The sequence below is a fragment of the Nicotiana tabacum genome, chromosome 18 (assembly GCF_000715075.1).
Source record: "Nicotiana tabacum cultivar K326 chromosome 18, ASM71507v2, whole genome shotgun sequence".
In the NCBI taxonomy this organism is placed as follows: domain Eukaryota; kingdom Viridiplantae; phylum Streptophyta; class Magnoliopsida; order Solanales; family Solanaceae; genus Nicotiana; species Nicotiana tabacum.
Genome location: NC_134097.1, coordinates 54,461,694 through 54,475,198, shown reverse-complemented (window position 1 = coordinate 54,475,198; position 13,505 = coordinate 54,461,694). Strand labels below are relative to the sequence as shown.

General features: G+C 37.2%; 1 protein-coding gene across 1 annotated transcript; it reads left to right on the top strand.

The window, feature by feature from the left end:
* Nucleotides 1–506: 506 nt before the first annotated feature.
* On the top strand, nt 507–1,973 carry LOC142172509 (uncharacterized). The gene is made up of 2 exons (XM_075236141.1): nt 507–573; nt 1,432–1,973. The coding sequence occupies exons 1-2, from the start codon at nt 507–509 to the stop codon at nt 1,971–1,973; spliced, it is 609 nt and encodes a 202-aa protein (XP_075092242.1).
* The last annotated feature ends 11,532 nt before the right edge of the window (nt 1,974–13,505 follow it).

Below are 13,505 nucleotides of genomic sequence, written 5' to 3'. Positions count from 1 at the left end.
TCAAACACTCTTGCCATAAAAGCTTCAACAAACTTTGGAAAATACATGGGCTTCCCAATCTTCCACAAAAGACCAACTCACAGTGATTTCCAGTTCATCATTGACAATCTCCATTCTAAAATGGCTGGATGGAAAACAAGCATGATGAACATGACAGAGAGAACCACTTTGGCAAAAGCATCCCTAAACTCTATCCCAAATCATGTAATGCAATACATTAAACTGCCTGCAAAAATAACCAATGAGATTGATTAAATACAATGGAATTTCATCTGGGGTACTACTGCCATTAAAAGAAAGACGCTCCTTGTCTCCTGGGAAACAATCACTATGCCTAAGGATAAGCGGGCTGGGGATTTAGAAAGCTGAATTGAAAAATAGAGCCCTTCTCTCAGGGCTTGCTTGGAGGCTATACCAGAATCCATCAGCCCTACGGGCAAAAACTCTAATTGCAAAGCACTGCAACTGGAGGAACCCCCTAAAAAAGCTAAATCCAACTCCTGGCAATGTATTCTAAAGGGATGGAAAACTTGCATGAAAGCAAAACGATGGGTAGTGCATTCAGGGAACAGGGTCAGCTTATTCAATGACCCTTAGATAAATAACCTCGCAACTATAAGGTCCTTAATAGAAGGACCTTTGAGAAGAGAAGACACAGCCAAAACTGTAGCTTCTGCTCATCATAATGGAACTTAGGATCTTTCTACCATCTCTCTTACCATCCCTCAAAACATCCAAAACTCTATCTACAACACTTTCATCTCACCCAACCTAATTAAGGAAGATAGAATGATCTGGGGAGCCACCTCAAATGGAATCTATTCCATAAAATCAGCTTACTCCCTCCTGGATAGCTTTCAACACCAAAGAGAGGAAATCATGAGCAACAATTTTTTATGGATCTGGAAACTAAAAGTCCCCAAAAAGATTCAATCATTCTTTTGGCTACTATTCCATGGTAGGCTCCCCATTGAAGCTTTTCTCCATCATGTTGGGATGCAACTAGATCCCACATGCAACTTTTGCAATTAGGCTAATGAGATATCATCACACATCTTTTTAGAATGCACAAACTCCAAATTTTTCTGGCAAGCAATCATCTCTCAAAGCACAAACAACAACAATGCTCCTATACTATCATTCACTTCTAGGAATTGGCCAAACACATGGGCATCCCTTAATAAAGAGCACTATAACAACATCATGACCTAGGAAGAGCTACTACCATTCTGCTTCTGGCAAATCTGGCTAACATGGAACAACAATCTTTTCAATAACAGAAAGCAAAGGGTGGACTCCAAAAGTACTATAGCTAAGGCAACTGAATATGTAACCATTATGTTGAATAAAACACCCAAAATTAAAAAAACAATAAATGGGTCAAATGGGAGTCACCAAAAATCAACACTTACAAGCTCAACACTAATGTAGCTGCAACAGGAAATCCTGGAAGGGGAGGACTAGGAGGAGTATTCAGAAATGCAAGTGGAAACTGGATTCTAAGCTACATGGGATCCATCCAGCATACCACTAACACTCACGCAGAACTGCTAGCCATTCTGAAAGGGCTACAAATTGCAGAAGAAAGACAATTAACACCATTGAAAATAAACACTGATTCAAATGAGGTAATTAGAATGCTAATCAATAGGAACCTCCTTTTTGACTCACTTATTCATGAATGCAGATCAATCGTCCAAAGACTAGGCGTCGTGGTGGTGAAGCACAGCTACAAGGAGACCAACAAAGTTGCTGACCTGCTGGCAAAGGAGGGGACTAACAAGAACTTATTTGAAGATATTTTTGTAACAGCAGTTCCTTCGGTATATGTCACGCATGTCTTTTGGGCAGACATTGCAGGAACTGTTTTTAAAAGACAAATTATGGACTATAATATTATTAACAATGGCCAGGTAGTGGGGGATTTGATATCTTCACCCGCAAACAATCTGTCTGTAACCCCTAACAGGTAGTTTTAGTTTGTTTTATAATATGCATCCAGTTTAACCAAACAAAACACAAGAGAAAGCATCGAATATCAATCATCCTTTTCCACATTTACAAAAATAAAAGTATACAAAATCATATATAAAAAATAATACAATGATAGCAACAACATAATGAATCAAAAGAATGACTGTTCAAATAACCATACCTTGATATCTATTAAATAAAGTCTCTTATATCTAAAAAGAAAAACTGTAAAACAAAGAAAAGTAATAATTTTACCTTATCAACAGTAAATACTAATGTCATAGCCGTGGAATATGAGTATTCAGTTTTTTCCCGATCCTCTCAATGTTTTTAGGCTTATATTCTTTTGTGTTAAGTCTACCATCTCTTCACTCACCGAATGCAGCACTAATAAGCCGTAATAATCTTCTAGGAAGAATGATTAAGTACTTATAACATAAAGAATGGTAATTAAATTGGAAAATGAACGAAAGAAGGAATAAGACTATCATGACCCAAAATATAACCATGGTCGTGATGGCGCCTATCATGTTACAAGGCAAGCCTATTTCCCAAAATATTACTACTAATTAATTTTAAGGATTTAATAAAATAATATAAACTTTTAAATTTCTCATAAACTAAATCAACTCTAAATATAATTAATATAAAAATACGGAAGCTAGCCCCAAACATCGGGGTGTCACTAAGTCATGAGCATCTAAAAATATAAACTGTCTATTGTCCACAAGAATACAGTCCAAAGAAGAAATAACAAAAGGAGTAACAAGGTCCGCGGACGCTAGCAACTACCTTGCAATCTCCACAGATAGCCTTGAACTCAACGATCGCCGCGCCCTAACTCATCTGAATCTGCACATAAAGTGCAGGGTGTAGTATGAGTACAACCGACTCAGTAGTAACAGAAATAACTAAGGAACTGAGCAGTAGTGGCGAGCTAAGTAAAATAGTCCAATTATTTATTTTCACAATTTAAAAATAAACAGAAATAAACAGATAATTCCATAACTCAGTAATGCAACAAAGAAATTTAATAGATAAACGCAACAACATCACAAATAAATACAATCTTATAGCAGTGTCACTCCATCACTCATCACTTACACTCATAACTCAACACTCAATACACTCAACACTCTACGCTCAATAGGGTGTGTACAGACTCTAGAGGGGCTCCCAAAGCCCAAGCGCTAAGCGCAGACAACTTACGTGCTATCATATCAATACCTAGATCCGCACGGTCAACTCACGTGCTTCGTCGACAACTCACGCGCTATGGTATCAATACCTGGACCCACACGGTCAACTCACGTGCTACACAGACAACTCATGCGCTACGGTATTAATATCCTCACAACCAGACCCTCGGCCTCACTCAATCATGTACCTTACTAGCCTCACCATTATCAACAAATAAGGGAACACAACCCACATCACGTATCACAACATATTAGCAAATAATAGAGACTGGGGTAAACATGTACAATAATTTCTATAACTAAGTACAACTAATGTGAGCATGAATAAAGCCTAAGCATGTGTCACGACCCAAACCGATGGGCCGCGACGGGAACTCGGTACCTTACTTAATTGAGTACCAACATAACGTATCTTTCTCATTGCATCATCATAGGTAAGTGGGCCAAAGGGGCATCATGAGATAACCAGAGTAAACATATGGGAATACCCGACATAGAATGACCCAACCTAATATAGAAACTCATACCTGTGACATACGGGTCCATAAGGCCAATGTGATTCATTATATACTTCAAATATAGGCCGACAAGGCCATACAAGTATCCGTATGCATGACATCTGTCTACAATCCTCTAAGAGTACATACTTATTATAAAGGTCGAGATAGGGCCCCCCATACCAAACAATACACGTCTAAATAATACTGACCAAGCAATCAACTCCGGAGCAAACGGAGCACACCAACATCTTCCGCTAGAATAATATGACACTTGTGAATTCAAGAACATAGGCACCTCTAATACTTCTATGAATAGAGTCATTTATGAAAGTTGTGAATTTTCTCGTTTCGGTTGTATAGTATAGATTATGCCAAAAGAAAAGAAGGGATAGCCTTAACATACCTGAACCGATTCTCATTTGCAGAAACACGTAACGACGGATCGAAGAAGGGAAAACTCCGTATGATATTCTTGAGAAAGATTGTACCGGGATTTTTTTTCTGAATTAGCATAACACATTGGATCTTGTAGCATTTCTCTGTTCAGATTAATCTTTATGATCTTAGTAGACTCAGATTCACTGGTTTATAAATGTTTCTGAAATAGCCATGTCACCGTTGTCCTCTATGAAAGGTAATTCTTGGTACTATAGTTGTTTAATTTGGAACCCTTGTTTTAGTTATGAAGGAATGACCTCAATGACTATCTTAATGTCAAAATTGGCAAAATGGAGATTTTTCTCCACGAGTTGATTGTTTGTATACGATTTGCTCACTGATAACAAAGGCAAAGTGTTACACTCCATATTTTTTGTACGTGAAAGTACACCATGTCACACCTTCCCTTTTTCCGCACCCGCGGGGCGCTTAGGGAGTTTTCTCCAATTGAAGGACAGTCGAAACGGGATTTATTTAATTGTTTCAGAGTCGCCACCTGGGAATTTTAAGGCGTCCCAAGTCACCGGTTTAATCCCTGAATCGAGGAGAATATAACTCTGTTTGGTTATTCTGCGAACCAGAAATCCTGAGTAAGGAATTCTGTTAATCCGGAAGAAGGTGTTAGGCATTTCCGAATTCCGTGGTTCTAGCACGGTCGCTTAACTGTTTTTATTCTTGGCTTAATTATCTCGATTTAACATTTTTATTTGCCCGATTTTTTTTGTTACCGCTTCTATTTAGATTGTTTGTAATTAAAGACCCTTCTTTGAATCGAATTATGCGTACGTATATTCGTGTTATAAATTATATATTTTTTTTAAAAAAATGCAGAGTTGTGTGATGCGCACGTGTACACAATAATATAGATAATATTTTATTAAAATAATTATTTTCGAAATGGTGCTTAAATAAATCAAGAACATTCACCCTTTTTGTATAATTAAGTAGTGAACCTCACATCTCGGGTTTTTATGAAATTATTAATGATATTTTCCGAGAAATCCCTTTTATTAAATATTCAATCGAAGTTGCGCGAACGCATAATCCGAATTGCTTTTAGAAATATAATCAGGTTACGCGAACGTATCCCTAATCACAAAAATATTCTTGATGGTAGTATAAATTTATTTACAAATTGTTTATTACATCTATACATTTTAGGTAAAAATCATGAGAAATCTCCATTTAAGGTACCCTTAAATTCTTGAAAAGAATTCACAATTTATTAAATGTTTATTGCGAATTATATTTTTTCGCGTATGAATTATATTCCTCAAAGCTATTCAAATTTAAAGAGCAAAGTAAGCATATGACTAATACTATTCTAGTAAATACAATATGTATACTAGAAATGTGCCTGGCGTATGAAACTAAAAAAAATCAATTCTTGAAAGGAAATGATATTTTTGAAGAATTCTTATTATTCCATTTGCAATGAATTGTTATTTTTACAATCTTAAACTTGTTACACATTATAAGTCTAATCTCTTTCCACATTGCTTGTTCTTAATCTAATAGGCCTAATTATTTTGATTAATTGCTATTGATTGAATGTAAGATATACATATATAATCAAACCGATTTGATTCTCAATTCATGTGAACCATTGCTAAACACTAACTTTTGCATTGTATAATTCCTAGGCCATTTGTATTAAGAAAGAAAACGAATTTACCTATTGACTTAATAAAATGATATTACATACAACATTATTCGCCATATATGGACAAAATGCGACCAACATTATCTAGCCTAAATCCACAACCAAATAATTAAAATATGCTAACAATGCATTTTTCTTGACTTTTCCCTACTACTCTGTACCTGACTAACAATGTCACAAGACTTAATTAATGGCCAACTTTATGCCATGTTCCCTATCTTGACAATTCAATCATAACTATACTTTAATGAAATTCTGGAATAGATAATACTATTACAACACTTATATGAATTTCAAAAGAGAATGATCAACTGATAATTATCATGTCAAGCATACTACTGTATTAATCAACATAAAACAAAACTGAAATTTAAACTAAAGAACTTAGATGAATGGAAGACAGAACTATAACTCCAAACTCCATTTATTTGCCATGTTGAAGCTTTTCACAACATGAATTTAAAAGATAGGTACCTGGAAATGAAGGTAGAAGGAGTAAATTTCAGCAGTTGCAGCAGTAACAAAATCAGCAGAATACCAGTATTCCCACAAATTTGAGCAATAATAAGACCCGAGAAAACCAGATGCACAATGACAGTACTTTTAAGAAATTTCAGATTTTTAACTGAACAAAGAGATCGAACAAATCCGGACAGATTTAACACAAAGAATAATATTTCTGAATTTGAGACTTAGAACAAAGCAGACTGAAAAAGCTTTCAATTTCAAAACACAGAATCAGCTTCAATACTGACTTCCGAGGCAGAATTCTGTTTTAATGTTTCTGTTTTCCTTTGTTTCTATCTTCCCTTTCAGATTTCTGTTTCTGCTTGTGACTTTCCTCTCTCAAATTTATCTTTTCCTTCTGTGTATCTCTCTTTAAATCTCTCTCAAAATTTCTCTTAAAATCTGATCCTTAAATCAGTCTCAATCCCCCCTCTCTTATACAGGTCTGCCACTCTTTTTTAGCCTACTGTCTGGACCCCTTTCTTCTTTTAAAAATCAGAAAGTCCCATTAAAATCTGCTTTTAAATACTTTAAATCCCATTAAGTGATTTTATCCTGATTTTCAGCAGCCCCATTACCCTTTGTTTCCCATTATCACATTAAATAATAGCCATTAACTTTCCACTTTCAGCCCACTATACTATCAGATTACCCTCACTGTTTTATCCCAGAAATATCCCAGAAATCCTACTGTAATTACTGTTATTACTGCCTTTAAACTAAAATTCAGAATCTGTTACAAAATAGATTTTAAAATCTGTCCAGGCTTGATTATCCTTCTGATTTTAATAGCTAGAACCAATCCTAAACAACTTCCTAACACAGTTGTATCTATCCAACATTTGTAAACTTGAATTCAAACTTAACATCACAATAACATTACACTGATTATTATAACAATTCAAACTGAACTTCAACATTGAACTAGAATCAAACAATCACAGGAGCATTGTCAATATATTGACACTGCCTTGAAACTTAATGTTCAGGAATTAACATATACACAGCACTTATTTTGACAGATTCATATAAACCAGGATGATTTAGCTGACGAGTGTTAATTAAAGAGATTATCTACAACATCTGTCAACAAACAGTCCATAGAAACAGATTGTTTCAACTAGCATTATCACAAATGGGAATTCATAATGTAACTAATCGACGAACTTAATCGAGTCGATTACACACATTGTAAATAATCATACTGACAGAAACAATGGTATAATTAATCAAATAGACGGGTATAAGGCAGAATCACAGAATTGACTAGAAAATTATAAAAAATTAAACAGACTAATGAAACAATCATAAAATACACGTAGAATACACATAAGAAATAAAAAAAAATACCTCTGAACCTTCAAATTCAACCGGACTCAAACTCAACTTGGATTTGGACTTTTTGAAATCAAACAGACCTTAGTCGAAGTATTTTCAACTGAAAATACTTTAACTAAGGTCGATTAAACCTCAATCCCTCGTTTGAATTGAAAAAAATTCCAAGATTGGAAAATTTTTAGGGTTTCAGATTTTGGATCTTAAATCCGAACACTTTTGGGCAGATTCGAAGGGAACCAAAGATGACACAAGGGTGAGGGAAGCCTAGGGGTCATTTGGTGTTAATTTGAAAGGAATCTGAGTGAGTTCATTTTTGATTCGAACCTTCAAAAGAAGATTCGAAGAGTTCTGAGGGGATTCGAACCAAACCAACACTAGATCCATAGCTAGGGTATCTAGGGGAAGATGTGGTGTTATTTTGGAAGCCATTGGAAAGGGTTGAGTTTTCAGACCAACCTTCGATTTAATATTCGAAGAGTTGGGGTCTGATTCGAAAGAAACTAAGGTCAGATCCGTGAAGAGGGGGTTGTGAGGAGTCTGGGGTGTTAAGGTGGTGACCGGCGGCGTTGTTGCCGCCGGGTTTCAGGCGATGGGATGCTAGGGCGGCTAGGGTTAGGGGTGGTTTTTTTGGAGACGATGATGAATAGTGAAGAGGGGGGTGTTTAGTTAGGGGGCCGGGGTAGGGGTTTGGGCCTTATATAGGGGAAGGGTGGATTGATGCTGACCGTTAGATCAGGCAGAATGAATGGCCAGGATCCGTTCATTAAACCAAACGATGTCATTTGGTTTAATGCCAGGGCCGTGCTAAGTCGGGGCAGTGGGTCGGGTAAGGATCACGGGTTAGGGTGATGAGATCTCAGCCGTTGAATGGATTTGATCCAACGGCCATTGATGAAATACGACCAAACGCTGTCGTTTTGGATCGTTTAAATTGGACCGGACCTGGGTTGTTTGGATTGGGCTGTGGGGGTTTATTTTGTTTGGGCCTGGATTTAGGTCCAGGTCCGATTTTTCTTTTACAATATTTTTTTTATTATTTTCTAATTAAAAAAAAAATCCTAATAAAATTATAAAACAATTTTAACCTTACAAAAATATTAATTACATTTTAACAATTATTTAACACATAAACAAAACGTTAATCACACAGTGAAACATTAAAACTAGAAAAAATGTATATTTTTGTGATTTTATTTCAATTATTAAATGCATAATTAAATCCTATATATGCATGAAACATATATTTTTATTTTTATTTTGTTTAATTATAACAAAGCAAACATTTACGGATAAAACACAAACAAATAAAAAACGCAAAACAATTTCTAAAATTGCACACTAAAAGAAATTAATTTTATTTTTGATTTATTTTGGAGTAGTTTTCGTGAGGCAAAAATCACGTGCTCACAACTGCCCATCTTTGCGCGGAAACTCGAAGAGTTTTCGTGCAAAGATAAAGTGAGCGGATACGAGCGATTTTTGCCCGTTCAAATACTCCGTGGGAAGCATTTTTGAAAGATTTGACCGAACCTCTGCTTCAAAGGTTTCCTACGTATCCTTGGCTATAAAGGAATCAGGTCAATGTAGTTCGGGAAGTTTTGGGTAGCTGGGACTACCATGGGACTGTGATGCTGCTGCTGTTTCGTTCTGTTTTTACTGCTTGCTGACCTCCTTATTACACCTTACTCCAAAGGTAATACAAAAAGCTAAACTGGACTATGGTACATGAATTATAAAATCTTATCTAAATCATGCCCTTGCGTTTCTTGTTGTCTTGATATCTTGGTGACTCTTGGGCATTTGGCTTATTCTGCATTCCCTTTCATTGTGTCCCGTATTTTCTTTCTCTGTTTGGGACTCTTGTTGTTTCCTGCTGGGGACTTTGTAGGACTCCTCTGCTTTATTGACTCTAAGTGTGCTCTTTTCTCATATGAGCGGGCTTTTGATTTCAATGCTTCAATTCTATTCCCTTATTCTCCATGTGGGCGCCTGACTTCTGTTGCTTCAATTCTTCATCCTCATTCTCCAGGTGGACGCCTGACTTCTTCTTAATTCTTGATCCTCATCCTCCAGGTGGACGCCTGATTTCTTCTTTATCTCTTTATCCTCATTCTCCAGGTGGACGCCTGATTTCTTCAATTCTTCATCCTCATTCTCTAGGTGGACGCCTGATTTCTTCAATTCTTTGTCGTTGTTCTCCAAGTGGACGCCTGATTTCTTTAATTCCTTCATCCTCATTCTCCAGGTGGACGCCTGATTTCTTCTTAAATTCTTCATCCTCATTCTCCAGGTGGACGCCTGATTTCTTCAATGCTTTGTCCTTGTTCTCCAGGTGGACGCCTGATTTCTTCAATTCTTTGTCGTTGTTCTCCAAGTGGACGCCTGATTTCTTTAATTCCTTCATCCTCATTCTCCAGGTGGACGCCTGATTTCTTCTTAAATTCTTCATCCTCATTCTCCAGGTGGACGCCTGATTTCTTCAATGCTTTGTCCTCATTCTCCAGGTGGACGCCTGATTTCTTCAATTCTTTGTCCTCATTCTCCAGGTGGACGCCTGATTTCTTCTTTTCATCCTCATTCTCCAGGTGGACGCCTGACTTCTTCTTTAATTCTTTTCATTATTTTCCAGGTGGACGCCTGATTTCTTTAATTCTTTGTCCTTGTTCTCCAGGTGGACGCCTGATTTCTTCTTAAATTCTTCATCCTCATTCTCCAGGTGGACGCCTGATTTCTTCTTAAATTCTTCATCCTCATTCTCCAGGTGGACGCCTGATTTCTTCAATTCTTCATCCTCATTCTCCAGGTGGACGCTTGATTTCTTCTTTAATTCTTCATCCTCATTCTCCAGGTGGACGTCTGACTTCTTCTTTAATTCTTCATCCTCATTCTCCAGGTGGACGCCTGATTTCTTCAATTCTTTGTCCTTATTCTCCAGGTGGACGCCTGATTTCTTCTTTTCCTTGTCCTTATTTTCCAGGTGGACGCCTGATTTCTTTAATTCTCATCCTCATTCTCCAGGTGGACGCCTGACTTCTTTTTTAATTCTTCACCAGGTGTTTCCTGACACAAATGTTATTTTTTCCCCTGTTTTAAATCAAAGAAAACTTCGTTAATTAAAAGTAGGGTGGTTAACTGGGGCATTCTTGCCGATGGTGGGGCTTCTCTTCGTCTTGTTTTATTGCCTTGGAATGGTTGAAAAGACTATTTGTCCTTGTAATTGATCCTTAACTATAAGATCCTCCTCTGTATGTTTTCCTTCAAACCCTTTTAACCGTAATCATATGCTCGCCTGACATTGCTGATCCACTTTTGATTTAACTTTTCTTCCTCCCATATCTTTTTTTTATCCTCCTGCCCATCATGGCCGTATTTTTGTCTTATGCAACCTTGAATCTTGGTAGTATACCTTGACATTCTTTCTTATTTGTTTGGAACAAAACTCATCTCAAAGGCTTTAGAAGAGTAAGATTATTAGTGACGAAAACATGACAATTTAGACAATCTATAATGAAAAGAAAAATCTAAATTTGGATGACTGTGGGAGAAAAAATAAAGGACTTATCTGATTGGAGTCACTGACACCAATGATAATGGTATGCATTTTGGATTAATCAACCCAGTCTTTTAATTAGACTCCTTTTGATTGTCTCATTTTGTTTTCCCCAAAATTTCCATAACCCAACTTCATTTTTCATTTTACAGACATGTTTGACTTGCAATATCTCAAAGAGTTTTCACCGACAAACCTTCCTTATTCCTTTTCGCCTTATGGTGCCTGCGAAGGTTTTCACCAATAAGACTCTCTCATTTTACTTTCTTTTCTTGTTTGTACCAGAGTGTTATGAACCATCTTCATTTGCTTGACTCAGCATTTTTCTAAGATTGATCGAAAGGTCTTTTTTGGTATGTGGTTGAAAAAGGAAAGGTATCAAAAGCTAAACAGTTTTGATATGGGTTTAAAATTACAACTCTTGGAATCTTTTTCTTATTTCTGCCCCAGTTTCTTGATTTGGGGTCTCTTGATGTTTCTTTTTGTGCACATTATGCATATTGTGCACCCTATGACCGAGCCGTGAGGCGCCTACGTATCCTTCTTTGAGGAATCAGGTCAAACGTAGTTCACTAAATAATAGTGATTTTCATTCCTTTTTTTTTATCATTATTATTTCATATTTGGTTTTCATTGATTCCAAGAGAGGGTAGAAAAGAAACAAATATGGATCAAAAGGGAAAGCAAAGGGTATAGTGTTTGGATAGCAGAATAAATTTCCTTTGTCATTCCAATCTTCGAAATAATGCTAAATACAAACATTCAAAAGTTATGCATAATATCTTTTTACCGCGTCAGAATTGATCGCCATATCTATGCATTTGCCTTCAATATCTGTTAAGCATAGTGCACCATTCGATAATACTCTGGTCACAATGAATGGTCCTTGCCAATTCGGGGCAAATTTGCCTTTTGCCTCAACCTGATGTGGAAGAATACGTTTCAGCACATGCTGACCCACTTCAAACTTCCGTGGACGCACCTTTTTGTTGTATGCTCTTTCTATTCTTCTTTGATATAATTGACCATGACATACTGCGGCCAATCGTTTTTCATCAATCAAGTTTAACTATTCCAGACGGGTTTTGACCCATTCATCATCATCAATCTTTGCTTCGGCGATGATCCGAAGGGAAGGAATCTCAACTTCTGCAGGAATTACTACTTCAGTGCCATATACCAACAAATAAGGAGTTGCCCCTACTGAAGTGCGAATAGTAGTGCGATATCCCAATAACGCAAATGGTAGTTTTTCATGCCATTGTCTTGAACCTTCTACCATTTTCCGAAGTATCTTCTTTATGTTTTTGTTAGCTGCCTCGACTGCTCCATTCACCTTGGGCCGATATGGGGTAGAGTTGCGATGTGTAATTTTAAACTGTTGACATACTTCCTTCATTAAGTTACTGTTAAGATTAACACCGTTATCTGTGATGATCACTTTTGGGATTCCGAATTGACATATGATATTTGAGTGGACAAAATCGACCACAGCTTTCTTGGTCACTGATTTGAATGTCTTGGCCTCAACCCATTTGGTAAAATAATCAATGGCTACTAGAATGAACCTGTGCCCATTGGATGCTGCCGGCTCAATTGGTCCAATCACATCCATGCCCCAGGCAACGAAGGGCCATGGTGCCGACATTGTGTGTAACTCGGATGGTGGAGAATGAATCAAATCTCCGTGTATCTGGCATTGATGACACTTGCGCACAAAACTGATACAATCTCGCTCCATGGTAAGCCAATAATAACCAGCTCGGAGGATTTTCTTGGACAGTACATATCCGCTCATGTGGGGTCCGCAAACTCCCGAATGTACTTCAGACATGACAACCGTAGCTTGTCTGTCATCTATGCATCTTAATAATCCAAGGTCTGGTGTTCTTTTATACAAAACTACTCCGCTTAAGAAGAATCCATTTGCCAAACGCCTAATGGTCCTCTTTTGATCTCCCGTGGCTTATGCGGGATATATCCCCATCCTGATATACTCCTTGATGTCGTGGAACCATGGTTCACCATCAAATTCTTCTTCAACCATATTGCAATAAGCGTGCTGATCGTGGACTCGAATATGTAGTGGATCCACATAAGCTTTGTCTGGATGGTGCAACATTGATGCCAAAGTAGCCAATGCATCGGCAACCTCATTATGAATCCTTGGAATATGCCGGAATTCCACTGATTGAAACTGCTGACAAAGATCATGTAGACATTGTCGGTATGGTATGAGCTTTAAGTCTCGGGTTTCCCATTCTCCTTGAATTTGGTGTACCAGAAGATCCGAATCTCCCATGACTAAAATTTCTTGGATACCCATGTCTGCGGCT